Source organism: Pyxicephalus adspersus, chromosome 3 (genome assembly GCF_032062135.1).
Source record: "Pyxicephalus adspersus chromosome 3, UCB_Pads_2.0, whole genome shotgun sequence".
In the NCBI taxonomy this organism is placed as follows: Eukaryota; Metazoa; Chordata; class Amphibia; order Anura; family Pyxicephalidae; genus Pyxicephalus; species Pyxicephalus adspersus.
This window is the reverse complement of record NC_092860.1, coordinates 25,369,446-25,385,243: the sequence shown is the minus strand read 5'-3', so window position 1 is coordinate 25,385,243 and position 15,798 is coordinate 25,369,446. Positions and strand designations below refer to the sequence as shown.

The window sequence follows — 15,798 nt, the reverse complement described above, 5'->3', positions numbered from 1 at the left end:
AGTAAATTCTCTTTTCATATTATCCAAAGGCTTGGTTTGTCTGTCTGATTGTATGTCTGTGTGTCTATGAATTCCTTCATTTAGCTCATGTCTATCTGGCTATTATATTGTATCTTTGTGTCAGCTTATCTATCTGTTAATGAGCAATCTATTAGCAGTCCTTCCCTACAGCAGAGAAATGCACAGTTGCATAGCATGTATAATGAATTCACATACCCATGTCCTTTCTATAAAAGGCACCAAGCTGTGTCCTAACCCTTCTTTTATTCCCCCCCTAATAAAAAGAATCCAATCTCTCTGCTGTATCTTAAATAAGCCCCACTTTCCTCCCTTGTCTTGGCCACTAAATCCCCCTCCCTATAAATTGCCTATTTATAACTTCCCATTCTCCTGTGTCTACTAATTTGGGCACACACCCTCTATCTTAAGTGGGCAAGTCATTGTGCCCCCCTTCTCGGTGTGTGCATACCTCTGCCCCATTTTGCAGTGCTTACACAGAACTGGAGACTGGAAGAATATTTATTCCTCTCTTCTTTCTTTCTTTCTTTTTTTTTAGAAGAGTGACAGATGGTAAGTCCTCCCCCCCTAGGGACCCAAATCTCCCTCAATCCAACCGCACGTCAATCAGAGGCTCCCGTGTGATCGCTCCCGCGGATGACGTGCCAACCATATGGCCTGGCATCAGAGCTGGTACCATGACTCGGTAGACATGCCACCCTCTCCTCCTTTTGGATTGCACTCTGAAGGAGCCTGAGAACCTCAAGGAGACTCTTCTACTCCCAGAAGATGCTGCAAACCATGTCATAAATTTCTTTAGCGCCTTGCTCTGGAGGTAAGTTGGGAGCAGAGGAGGCTTCTCTAACTTGGAGAGAGGAAAGACTCACATCCTCTGCCCATTTCATGCCATCCACCTTTCTAAGGAGCAAGGATGGGGGGCACCTCGGCTGTATCGGGGCTCCTGGGCGACCTTGGTCGGGGATCTCATCCGTTATTATTCCGCTTTGCTTGGAACCTACTTGATCTTCGCATGCACTTACTGAATGGCTGTTGGCACCACAATGCCCCCAATACTGCCCGGCAGATGCTTCTATTTTATCCTCTTTTTTAATTAGACATACAAGTGGATGAGACGATGTCCTGATCTTTACAATTTATATATTGATATAATATATATGTGTGTGTGTATTTGTATCATTTTTTTTTATTATTTATGTTATTATTTATTAGATGTATAAATATATATTTTTAAAATATTTTATGATCTATTAATATAGTAATATATTTGCTACCATTTGTAGGTAGGTTTGCGATGTACCTATATTTATATATATATATATATATATATATATATGGGCATTATATGGGCATGGGTACAATTTCTACAATTTGCAATCACAAAGGGCTATTTTATTTTAAAAAGCATCCCAGCAACAATTTAAATACATTTGTTTTAGATATTTCAATACAGATTTCTATCATTTAAAGAGACGAGGATACCAGTGATGGGTACTATGTGATTTGTCCAGGTTTGGATTTTTGTCTTTGTAGACATTCTGTATTTGGTGTGTCAGTCTGGAGCATCTGTAAGATCTGTCTGTGTGCTCCCCACCTAACCAATATCCCTAGAAATGCCCCATCACGTCGTGCAAACACAGGGGCAGGGAAATGGGGATCCTGTAATGAAATAATAATTGGATCTATCAACATTATTTGACAGGGTTTAATTTGGAACGGTAATGGCTAAATTGAAAGACAATTAATTCTAATCATGCTCGGTGAGAATGACTTGTTTTTATAGGATTGGGTGTCTTAGATCATATAGATGTTTTATTTTGTCTTAGCACCCAGATAAAGGGAAGATATAGAACTGTACATAGAGATGAGTAGCAGCAGCTGTGTTTTGCAGCATATTGATGATCAGGATCTACAAAGAGGTACGCAAAGAAGATATGATGGTGACCCCTGTGATCTAGAAGTACATTATTATATTGCATTGGCTTATTTTCAGTATTTATTTTACACCAATCCTATAAAAAGGTTGCGGTAAATGCTCCTCTATTTGTAATTATTCTTTTTTTATGTATATGGTATATAATTAAAATTCCCTTATTGCATAGATAGCTAATACTTCATTATTGCCCCTCTTATATAATCCAGTTTCCTGTACATGAAATTGCATCCCATTGTTGTCACCTTGTCCTAAAAAATATGTACAGCATTCCTGTGCCAATATGCTCTTTGCATTGGTGTACTGGCACACATCTGGCACAATATATTAGGTATTATAATGCAATCGACTGGGATTAAAATAAATAATGATCTTTATGTTTATGTGGGGAATTTGTATGGTGTACATGATGTGTAGCATGGTTGGTAATTTTTATATACATACAATATATATATTAGGAACCATGAAATCATATAGGTGGTAAGGTAGTCCAGCCTGGAGATAGATTTATCCTAGCAATTATTTTGCATGGGTCTACAGTTGTTAAAGGAACATTTAGTTTTTTTTACACTAATGACTATAAGGTTGTAGGTATATCCAGTGTATCTATTGGTACTCATGGTGCCCCTACTAGCATTGTAGTTTTGACTTTGTGTGTGTTCTGTCCCCAGCAATCATGTTGACCAGGCTGTTCAACGACACCAGTCTGATTCCTGAGGTGCAGAAATTTGCCTCCTGGACAGATGAATGTGAGGATGATATCAGCGACAAGGACGAGAGAAGTGAGAAGAGCCTACAGGAGGTCCACACTGAGGGTTCTCTGAGTGAAAGCAAAGATGATGGGGACATTGGTGGGGAAGATGATGAAGAGGAAGAGGAGGATGAAGGTGCAGAGGAGAATGAGGGTGACAGGCCTAAAAAAAGAGGACCCAAAAAGAGAAAAATGACCAAGGCCAGGATGGAGAGGTCAAAGGTGAGAAGACAGAAAGCCAACGCAAGGGAGAGAAACCGCATGCATGATCTTAACTCTGCACTGGACAATCTCAGGAAGGTCGTTCCATGCTATTCCAAGACCCAGAAGCTGTCAAAGATTGAGACCCTCAGGCTTGCTAAGAACTACATCTGGGCCCTTTCCGAGATCTTACGGTCTGGGAAAAGGCCTGATCTAGTATCCTATGTGCAAACCTTGTGTAAGGGTCTCTCCCAGCCCACCACCAACCTGGTGGCTGGCTGTCTGCAGCTAAACTCCAGGAATTTCCTGACTGAGCAAGGTCAAGATTCTGGGAGGTACCATGGCCCAAATTCTTCTTTTGCAATGCATCCTTACAGTTACCAGTGCTCCAGGCTTTCAGGCTCCCAGTGTCAGTCTAGCTCAATGACCAGCTCCCATGCCCTGCGGAGCCATGGCTACTGTGCCACCTATGAGTCTATCTATGGCAACACATCTCCGGACTACAACAGCTCTGAGTATGATGCCCCTTTAAGCCCACCACTGTGCATTAATGGCAACTTCTCCCTTAAACAGGACTCATCCCCAGACCACGATAAGAACTACCACTACTCTATGCACTATTCTACCCTGCCAGGCTCCAGGCCTTCCGGACACAGCCTGCTGTTTGGATCTTCTGGAATGCGCAGTGGAGTCCACTCTGAGAACCTGTTGCCTTATGACATGCACGTCCATCATGATAGGGCCCCCATGTATGAGGAACTCAATGCGTTTTTCCATAACTGACCAACCCTGTTTTAACTTTTCCATGTGTGACTGTACAACTTGTGCCAAGAAATTTGGAAGGACCAGTGGGGTAACGGGGCCTGATGGACAATCTTTCATGCAGCCAAATTTATGATGCTGGAACTTCTGTCCTACATTTGATTTCAATTTTGGATACCCAAGTATTGTTCTTGATGACCTTGCCATCTTAGAGTCATGAGATTTGTTTGGTGGCCCAAAGGAAAGCCATTAGGCGGATTGGGGCTAATACACAATTTTGTTGGGTTCATCCAATATTTGACCAGTCATATCTCAAAAACATATGTTTGATGTTCCAGTAATTTGTTGCATTGGAAAACACTCTTTTGACCCCAAAGCATTGTGAGACACATCCATGGCTTCTCACCCATTCACACCCATTCCATGAAGATCATAGATAACCGTCACATCATGTTTGCACATAGAATGTAATCTGGGTTCAAACATTTGTTATGTGATAAAAAAAAAAAAATCATCATAGGCGTGTCCCCTTTCTTTTCCATACCTTAGCGTGCGGAACCTATTACGCACTTAGCAGAATCATTGGGTCCGCCCCCGAGATGCAATATAGAACCAATGTTTAAGTAACATTGCTTTGATTATTATATTGCTCCACCACAACAGAAATAAGTCAATCGAAGTCTTTGTAGCTGTATTTGTAATATGAACATTGCTTCAATAGTTTAGAATATATATATATATATATATATATATATATATATATATTGCATGAAAAAATCAAATTTGAGTTTAATCCAAATTGTTCCTTCTTACAGTCTGCAAATCCATCAGCAGAGAAAAAAACTAAAATCAAATTCAACGCAGAAATATTTTTTTTCAAGCAATAAAATGCAAAAAAAAAATGTAGGAAGAAATAGAAAACAAACTGGAAATCTATGCAAAATATAAATTAAAATTTATATAAAGTTTATTGTAATGGGGACCAAGCAAACTCCTATCATGTGCAATTTCTAGGGTAACCATTTAACTTGGCCAAGAGGAGCTTACAGCAGTGTCATGCAGCCTCTGTGGCAATTAAAAGGTTAAACTGACACGTGACATACATTTCCGTCTCCTGCATAAAACAAACAAAAAAAAATGGAAAAAAAAACTTTGTTGTTAACCACTAAATGTTATTTTATAAACTGTGTGTTAATATATATGTTTTTAACTGTCTAAAAAGATTTTTACATGCTGAAAATATTTTTTTCTTGTTGTTATGCATGGGAAGGCGAAAGACTAAAAGGAGAGGGAAGAAAATAGCAATATGCAAAAATGTATTTTTTTTCACCCGCCCTAATTTATGTTTACGCTCACTTTTTATTATTTATGTCATACTTTCCGTGTATTTTTTTTAAAATGCTATCATAAGAGTGCATTAGAGGGTATTATTAGTATTTCATGCACATTTTTTTAAAAGTTTTAGTGTATTTTTATTTATTATTGTATTTATTTATTTAATTGTTCTATTTATTTGTGCCACCTGATCAAATAATGTCTATATTATTAATATTTTTCATATGTATTTATTTTTCACTCTTCCACTGCCAGACTACAATCTGGGAGTGATTCGGTCACTTTCTGCGACGTCTGATATGTGTTAAAAATTCTTAAACTTGTAGAGAACAAAAAAAATGGTCAGTTAGTGCGTGGGGGGCACAAGACGTGTTGTGTATGTGTCAATTTTAACTCAGAATAATAAATATTAAAAACAAAAAAAAAATATTAATGTGTTAATTTGCATTCAACCCAAATGTGTATTTTGTTTTTTGACTTTTTTGTAATTTCTTTCACCCCTCTGCTGGAGGTAGAAAGTTCATGATGTGCTGTTATTTAGGTGTAGGAATATCCAATCCGATCGTATAAATCGTACTGAAACAGCTGGGAGTCTCCTGTGCCTGGTTTAACTTGTAATTAAAAGGCTTTATAGAGGGCAATTAATAAATATTGAACATTTGTCATATTTGCTGGGCATCAGGGGATAAACAAAATGGCTATTCCTTTGGGCTGAAAGCAATAAACGACAAATAGAATACAGAGAGGGTGCAGATGGGCTCTGGGATGCCTTGGGTGGGCAAAGCAAAGCCCTAGCAAATTGATGCCTAGATGTATAACAAATGTCTGATTTACTATGGCATATAAAAAAATTAAAAGAAAAAAAAAACAAATAATAATAAATCTGTAAAAATTCATTCTATATTTCTAGAGTTGATTTAAGTAATTCATACAGCCATCTCCCCAAAGGTGGTGAAGGGAATGCGTTACACAAGTAGGGATCAGAGCATCTTTACCACCATGCAAGAATCATGTGAACACTTTGATAGCAAGTGGAAGGGCAGTGTTGGGGTCTGAGGGGTGACTGTCATCTCGTTTGTTGAAGGGGTCTCCGAACACCCTGAACAGATGTTCTCTGCCTGTAGCGGGAATAGAATGGAGATTGCAGGGGCTGCGGTGTGCGGGAGGCATCTGGAGCTGTCCAGACTGTTGGTGCTGAAACATCAGATCATCAGATCCCACACAGGAGTGCACCAATGTGTGCTGTACATGGGGGTACAAGCTGTCTGATATGGGCAAAGACCTACCACCGACAACAGACAGTCTACATTGCAGCTATCACTGTGTGTATATATATATATATATATATATATATATATATATATATATATATATATATATATATATATATATATCATGCCTTTGCTAATATATATATATATATATATATATATATATATATAAAGACTACATGTATCAGCATTCCTCCCTCCCTTGCAATGCAGGCAATGAATCATTTTTGTACACAGGTGAATCAGAAAACCTAATTTTGTATTCCAGCTCCGCACACTTGCATCTGTATTGGATTCAATTTACAAAGCTAGCATACCAGCATAAGTATTCTTATTTAAAAAAATGATAGTTATTTTCAATTGATTACAATAACATTTGAAAATTACAGTCACATGGCTGCAAATAGGGTGCCTTAGGCTGGTGCTAAAGATTTGTTAACTATTATTTTCTCCTTGATAGGATTACTCAAAGGGAACTTTTGGGATTAGTTTTATTACTTTTATTGTTAAGTGTAGACAGGACAGTATCACTTAGGTGATGGATCCTGGAGTGGCTTCCCAGCAAACAGCAATTGGTGAGATGTTGTCACCTATAGCAGCCAATCAAAAATAATTAAAATATATATATATAATCGTAAACTGCTGAATTTTTATTTGGGCTGTAAAAAGCATGATAATATACAAAGCGCATTAAGCCATAACAACCAGTCGGTTTTTCATTTTATGATAGGCGGTTCAATGAAGATAAATGCTGATTGGTTGCTATAGGTTATTGTAGAACTGTGAAGACGAATTCAGCTGTGGCTGGTAGTTCGGGCAAATGCCAAAAACAAATCTATATAAGTAAAATCACATTTATTGTAAAATAATAAAGCATCCGATCTAAAGAAGAAACACTTCCAATGAAGATCATATTCACCTACTTCTATGACGTCATAGGTACAAAAGCCTTAGCTTTACTCTTACTATTTGCTTCACATCTATAAAGAACACAATCACAATACATGAAAATGGCAAATATTTATTATAATCTATAAAAATCTGCCATAAAGCAAATCCTCACTTTACTGTATTTCTAAACGTTTTGGAATTACACAAATTCTTTCATATTACGGATGCATTAAAATGACTTACTGGATGTGTAATCTGGTGATCCTAGCACCGATCATGTCACAAACATATATAAACTTGTCAAGGTAAACAAGAAAGACTTTTGGGTAACATTTCATTGAAGGTATGCAGTGCTTAGAACTACAATCATGGTATTTAATTAATCAATTAACATATGCATTTCTTCATACCAATGTAAGTGCAAGGTTATCAAGGTTTCCTGACTCAATGGAATCTATAGGAACCTAATTCATTAACTCATCTTCTATACAGGTAGGAAATATCAGGATTAATTAGATATAACACTGGTCTGCCTGATATCTGTAAGATGTTCTGTAATAGTACTGAATCACAGGACATCATATTAGATAATAGCCTCTATTATGACAAATAACATTAGACTAATTAACTTGCACTAGTTTTCTTGAACAACAACCTAGGTAGTAACCTGTATAAGTCATATTGAACACTAAATATTAACCTTTACAAGGCTTGCTGCATATCAAACCACTATTAGGAATACCGAACAATAATATAGACACTAACTTCTATTAGTTATTATTAGACTAGGAACTAATTAATTTGTATTAGGAAACTAGATACTAACTTATATCAGGCTTATTAAATAATAAATACTTATCTCTATGAGGCTTACTGAATAACATTATCATAGTAATAGTAACTAATAGTAGCAGTATCATAGCAACTAATCTATTTTAGGAATATTGAACGATAAACCATATACTAATCTCTATTATTTTTACTGAGCAAGACAAACTGTGGGTAAAATATTATGGACAATCTGAATCTTCTGTTTCTCTGTTTTCAATAATCAGAAACCAGATTTCTGCATTCTGCAATATTCTAATAATAAATCGGTTTGCCTTCCTCTAAGGATAAAGACAAATGAATGTTCCTGAGCTATTGAGCACAAGTATTTTATATTCCAGATACACGATGATAATTCCAGGAATGTTATTCTACTAACATTTCTAACACATGTTGGTACAGTGTTTCAGTATTGGCCACTGAATGGGCAGTGAAAACTGCACCCCCCTGTATAGCAACCTATAGCTGCATTACCAGGTCTGTGTTTGGATGAAGAGCTTTTTTCCAGACAAAGAGGAGCCATAGAGGAAAGAAAGAAAGAGGCAGATAGGAGAGGAACTTGGAAATGATCACAGAACTTGGCAGAAGGAGAGAGGACATATGTAGCCCCTGTGGGTACAGGAGACTGAAGTTAGACATTGTTGGCTCCCTCAGGGGGATGGGGTCTTCTCAAAATGCCAACATTTGTTTCTTTAGTGTTTTAACCCCTTCCAAGACCTGACCGCCTTCTGCCTAAAATGCCCAATACATATATAAATGTTCTATAAGTTAAAGTGAAAATGATAAATTATAATTACATGATTATTTTGTTTTATCAGTAAAATTACCTACAGACAGACTAGTGGGTAGGTAATTCAATGAAAGAAATCAATCAATATGTATTAAAAATACACAAAGCATATATACTGTACACAGGTAGGCGGATAAAAGATAACCAATTAATACATAGAATTTCATCAAGATAATAAACATATTATTAATGAAACAGAAATAAGAGGAGAAATAGTCGATGGATGGATAAATTAAAGTGAGAGATAGAGAGAAGGGTGGCCGATGGATAATCATGGATAAAAGGTAGACATAAATGTGTGTTTATTAAAATATTTATGTAAATGTAAATGAAGCATCTAAGAATCCATTTTCCGTATCCAGCACCCCTTCTATATTTTGTTATTATATTTCGAAAAAATACATAATGTCTCTTTGAAATTTTTTTTATTTATTTCTAAATGTTAGTATAAAGTATTGCTATGTACCCAGAGCACATTCCAATGGCCACAGGTGCAGCAGACAATGTGGCTCATACCACTGCCCGGTGGAAGGATTGCGGCTTCAGCACCACGGACAGCGCAGGTATTAGCGTCACACAGTTGGCACCACACCGCCCAACTTGAACTCTGTGTGAAAACTACATAGGTGTGGGGGGATTTATTTTGAAAAGGATAAAAATTGTATAAAAAAAGGTTTTAAAAATAACAATATAATATATATCTACAATATGACACAAATGAATACACAGATTTATGTGCAGACTAAAATAGAATACACTGCTGTCTGTGTGTATGTGTTTTATATATAATCTAACATTTATTAGGTGCACAGATATGGTTGTATAGCTGTGAATAATATATATTGTACAATATTAGGTAACATACAATAAACTATGCCTATATATAACTATAAAATTATATATATATATATATATATATATATATATATATATATATATATATTATATAATAGTGCTCCAGAAGCAACAGATGACCGAGGGTTGAATAAAGTTAAATAAAATTTGGCTCTACCATCGGCTATGCTAACATTGTACAGACCATGCTGCCTGCTCTAAAGGGGCATTAGACTGTATAGAAAGCTTGTCTGAGCAGAGAGGCCTCTCATCAGGGGGGATATGCCAGGGTGTGTCCGGTGCCAAGTACATGTCAAGGGGCACTGCTGGGAGGAGCATGGCTCCCATTGAGCAATTCAGACATCTGTGCACCTACCTCTGATGGATCTCCGTAAAAAAAAAAAAAAAATAAACAGACATAAGAATATATTAGTAGTGAAAATCTGTGGGCATTTTGTGTCTATAAGCGCTGCAAAAAAATTGTAATAAACTGAAGAACTAAAATAATACAATCAACAACAGAAGCTTTATCGAAGAAAACTACAGAAAAACAACAATAAAAATAAAAAAAAATTCTAATTATATTAAAAACAATGATACAATAATAAAAAAGAAAATAGAATTACTGTATGTGATCACAAAAGAAAAATTAAAATAAAAAATAATATATGTGTACAGGTATACATTTATAAATTTAAAGTATGTAAATGTTTGCAATATATACGGCATATCTTTGTTAACTAAACGTATTTAGTGTAAGAAAAAAATAAACACGAAATATTAAACCAAAAAATAAACATACAATATAAAAAACATACAGTAAAATCACTATATTCATCTATCATGTAGTATTTAATATAAGGAAGATCATTTTATTTTATACGTTTCTTTTTTTCTTCTATTTAAAATAATAAAAATAAATATGAAAATACACAGTTCACTTTTTTATTTAAATTTTTTTATTATTCTTTTTAATATTGTTATTTTTATTATATTTTTTGACAATTGCTGCGCTCTGTAACATAACTTATAATAGGCATAAAAATCCAATTAATAATTAAGTGAATCTGTGTTTTTTTGGTTCTATTTTTAGTGATTTTTGCTGTATATAATAATTGTAGGTTGTTGTCCAGAGAGGTGTATTATCACTGTCTCTTTTATGATACCTATATTCCAGTGCCCAGAGTGAATACGGGGAAGATCAGGGAGGAGAGGGGATTACGGTTTAAATTCCATGACATCTGCTCATTATCACACACTGAGATTTTTTATATGGGAAGCTAAATTAAAGACAGATTTTTGCCAGAACTACAGATCTCATAAAAAGGGAGGAAAATGAGGCCGGTCCTGTAGCATGCGGCTGATCAAATGTTCACCATCTAGCGCGCAAATGTGCGCTCTTGACGCACCGAACTAACCTAGAACAGCTCACTTTATAAAGAGAAGGTCGTTCAACAAGCTCTCAGGTCAGTAAAATAAGTAATAGTGTTTATTATAAATTTATATACAGATTGTTCAGGTAGTCATTTTGTACTTTGCTTGTTTTGTAACATATTTTTGGCATTTTTTTAGTGTATTATGTTGAGCTGCTGAAATCAAGTGATTTCTTTCTGTATAGATCTATCTAGTTGCTGATATAAATGTAAGGAGGACAGATCGCTGACATGACTCATATGAGGGGAGTTAACACTGAGGAACAGCTGCGAAGAGAACGACACTCAATACAAGGGTCTGCCAGGGCCGCTGGCACCGACCACCCCACATTCCTGGTACCTTCACATGCAGAGCCTGGTAGCCTGGCACACATTGTACCCTGCACATCCAGCCTGGCATGGGGCTTTTAGAAAATCTCACTTCCTGTCACTAGATTCTTCTGCCAATTTGAGAAGGGGGATACAGATATTGAGGAGGACAAATAAAAGTATGGCATAGATAAAGACATGAAGGAGGGGGTGTGTAAGGGGTGCCAAGCCAAGACTGTAACATGGGATACATATACAGTAGTCTAAGGATCATTTACAAAGTTGTCACCCCAAATATAATGAATAGATTATTTTACATTTTCACTGATTTTTTAAAAACTATTTTTATATATATCCTAGATTGTAAGCTCTTTGGAGCAGGGTCCTCTCCTCCTGTGTCACTGTCTGTATTTGTCTGTCATTTACAACCCCTATTTAATTTACAGTGTTGCGTAATATGTTGACGCTTTATAAATACTGTTTATTAATATAATAATAATTATTGTTTTGTTTTTAAAGTGAACCTGTCTCTCCTAAAGCAAGATCACAATGCTGATTTTTTTTCTCTTTCACCCAGTGCTTTTAACTAGCAGCTTATATATCAGACATAATGAAAAGTGCAGGGGGTCAGAAACTCTCAATGCTTTTTTGGGTCAGGACATTGAAGACAAATATTCATCATAGCAGAGTACAGGGTTGTTTTAGTGGTATTGGTAGGGCACTTGTAGTCTTGGCACAATGTCAATTTAATTTGCTTGTACAAGAATTGTTTTCATGGAAACAAAATCCATATAACCAGCACCGACTAACCATTCTCAGAGCTGATATAAATCCAGTCCTTGCTTATATGGGATAATTTACAAAAGAAATAGACTTTTCGTTTTGGAAATATAAATGTTCACTGAGAGGTCCAATTGTCTTTGCTTTTACCCAAGATTCACACAACTTTATTACTAAATTCACCAAATTCTCTGTTATTTACACTAAGTTTACATTAGTGGCATAAGAAATGATGTGTTTATGGTTTCTGGGTACCCACTAGTTGCCCACCTGAGTAACTGCTTGTTTTTACTGCTATAAAAGCCTAGAATTTTTTTTTTACTTTTATTTTTTTTCTATTTTTACTGTTTTTAAATACCCCTTGCCCAAGCATATTTAAGCATGTGTCACCAATTCAGGTCTATGGAGGCAGCATGGACAGAAAACCATTTTAAAAAAGGCACCTTCCACTTGTCAAATTAAAGATAATAAAGGTACCCATTTTGTTCAATGTTGACCATTTGGTGCAAGTGGTTTTGAGCATAAATACACTTAAAACCACTTACAAAAAACATTAGCATGAACACAGACATACTGTAAGCTAAGTACACATGCTAGATCATTGTTGTCCAAGACTAACAGTTCTGATCATCTGGAGTGCATACAGTAGTTCCTTGACATCATTCACCGATTCATACAGGCAGAACAATGAATGAAGTGGGGACAAATGCTGTACTTTCCCATGGAGGTTATCATTTTCTCGCCCCCCCCTACTCTCTCCATAGAACAGATGAGCTCTGTGTGTACAACGCTTGTTCATTCTAGTTCCAATGGAAAAATAATTTTCCAAACTTCAAAGCATCACCCCTGTATTTTATAGTGATAGGGAGAAAGTGTTTGTAATTCAAATTAGGCGAACAGATGAAGGTGACAATGTAGCTTCTCAAACCTGTCACTCTAGGACAGAAATTCTGTCATTGATGAAACCAACAAGTGAAAATCAAGAGGAAAAAAAGCTGATGCAACCACCGAAACATCCAAGGATTGTTTATCATGATATTACATTTTTGATGCTGAGTTATTATACACTTTCATTAAATCAATATTTAACCATTATTGGTACCCATCATTAAATAATGAAGAATTAAAAACCACCCTGCCTGACTTCTCATGTAAACAAACAGCGGGTGCTTGTAAGTTGTTAGAAACCTACTGAGATCTGACTTCAATGTCTATGTTGTGAACTTTGAGGATTAATTACTTCACAGTATCTGCAGTTACAGGATCCACTGGGGACTCATTATAAAGTTATTTTATTGATTTATTGGAGTATGATAATGACTACAGTCTGACCATGGGTAACATTATTAAATATACAAAAGTATTTTTATTTTAACGTTATTGCTATTTTTCAACTTTAAGATCCATTGTAATCTCAAAACACTATATAAATGTTTTAATGGAAGGTATACTATTTCTATTTATTCTGTCTATTTATTCTGGTAAGAGTTTGGCATCCACTTGAATGAATGCAACAAGTTTTTTGCAACTGCAGAAATATCCAGTTTGCTGGAAGGCTTTTTCACAAACACCAAACATTTTTCTAATTTCAAATGCAGATTTGTAACAGCTTACTACTTGTGTATGTGAAGATTGTGTTCATTATAACACTGTTCAGACAATGGCCATGATTCACAAGTAAGGGTAGTAAAGGGAAGAGTGGACCAGATGGAAGATCATTGAAATAGTAACAAGACACAATTACTGATATATATATATATATATATATATATATATATATACACGCATATATATTAATTAGAGGGGCAAGGCTTTTTGTGTCTTCTGCTTCTAGACTTGCATTGTCACCCTTTTACAAAGGCATACAAAAGATATTTCAAATTGTTCTAGCACTTATAATACGGGTATGATCCATTGTTTCTGATATTAGAAAAAAAACACCCTAAAGGCGGCTGTACATGTGGCTATTGATGATTGATTTACATACAAACCAAAAGTTATTATTCATCAAGATGAATGTATTGCAGATATTTTTTAGATTTATCAGAAGCAATCAAGAACATTCTGTGCATGTAATCATTTTGGCACAGTCTCAGTTGATAGAGACCTCACTAAGTTGTTCACATGACTTTGATCATTGCGGCTATATTAAATGATATATTGTCACATTGATTTGTACTTGACCAGCTTAAAGCGTACCTAAACTCAGAATTTTCACTTTACATGAAAGGCTAGACAACCCTTTTAATTTAAAGTAAAAGTTGTTTTGTTTTTTAAGTGCAACACCCTTTTTTATTATTCAAAAAAATGAGTGCAGCACCACCCCCTTAATTCTCGATCACCTGGGAGCACAGAGCCTCCCAGGATACCTACGTCACATATCTCGGGAGGCTCTTGGCTGTTTCTTCTGTGCAAGCCCGAGGAGCCCTTTCATCAATAGCATGCGCAGTGAGATTGACAAGTTCTTTCCCAATCTAAGTCACCCGATCTTGTGCCTGTGCAGTGCAAGATTGGATGACGTAGGAAGAAGAACGCAGAAGAAGAAAGGAGAAGATGGCAGTGTCTGGCGCTCCCTTTGCGCCGGGCCAAAGACAGATACCGGGACGACACGTGGCCTGATGGAAGAATCCTCCCAATAGACAGACTGATCTGCGGGATTGAAGGTAAGTGTGATTTTATTGTTTTGGGTTAGTTTTGGGTTTACTTCCGCTTTAAGAAATGCAATGCCATCACTATTTAACTCCATACATGAAGCGTATGCAACAAAACTGCACCACAACAAAGGATTGAAAAAGGAGATAACCTAATTTATGATGCACAGTGCTTCAGCAAACAAAATGTTGTTTGAAGAAACTGATTTCATTATTTCCTCATGCTAATCTTTGGAAATATGTGACTACATTCCGCAAGGGAACAATGAGCAGGGCCAGATTTATCATGTGGTAGGCCTATATGTACCAGTCTGGCAGAGGTGCCTACATTTACCAGAACCAGCAGGTGGAATTTCTGGGGAAAGCATTGCTCCAACATGGTGTCACATGGCTTTGTCACACAGCTTGCATTTGTCTCCACTCATTCCATAAGGCAACTTATCTCAGTAAGCCCACACTCACTTCTCCGTTAAGCTGCTGAGTAAGTGTCAGTGAGCCCGGCCTCTGCCCTGTGTTTTCATGGTTAAGTAGCCCCTGTGTGCTGTGCATTATTTTCCTGTCCTGTTATATTCCCGCTGTGTGATATTCCTGTCTGTGCTATTCCGTATACTGTATTTTAGATATTTTCGACTTCCAATTGCAATTTCCACATGTTACATATTCCAGCATGCCCACCTTATACAAAGTGCAGTAAATATTTCTGACAGTCCTACTCTTTATGTTGTTCATTACACATTCCTGACTTGTCCCATTCTGTATACTGTGCTTTATATATTCTCAACTATCTTTATCTGCATGCAGTGTCCTGCAATATATACTACTGACTGTGGCATTCTGTTGATTGTTTGGTATATATTCCCAACCGCTGTGCTCTGTACGCTGTGAATTTTATTTCACTAACTCCCTACTCTCTGCACTATCCTCTCCAATATATATTACTGAGTGCCCTGCTCTGTATGTTGTGCTGTACATTATATATTACTAAATGCCCTACTCTGTATGTTGTGCTGTACA

At 36.3% G+C, this 15,798-nt stretch overlaps 1 protein-coding gene across 1 annotated transcript; it reads left to right on the top strand.

Annotated features, from left to right (window-relative positions):
• Window positions 1-509: 509 nt before the first annotated feature.
• NEUROD2 (neuronal differentiation 2) lies at window positions 510-5,426 on the top strand. Its single transcript, XM_072404005.1, has 2 exons — window positions 510-832; window positions 2,620-5,426. Exon 2 carries the CDS (start codon window positions 2,625-2,627, stop codon window positions 3,681-3,683), a length of 1,059 nt encoding a protein of 352 aa, XP_072260106.1. The 5' UTR covers window positions 510-832; window positions 2,620-2,624; the 3' UTR covers window positions 3,684-5,426.
• The last annotated feature ends 10,372 nt before the right edge of the window (window positions 5,427-15,798 follow it).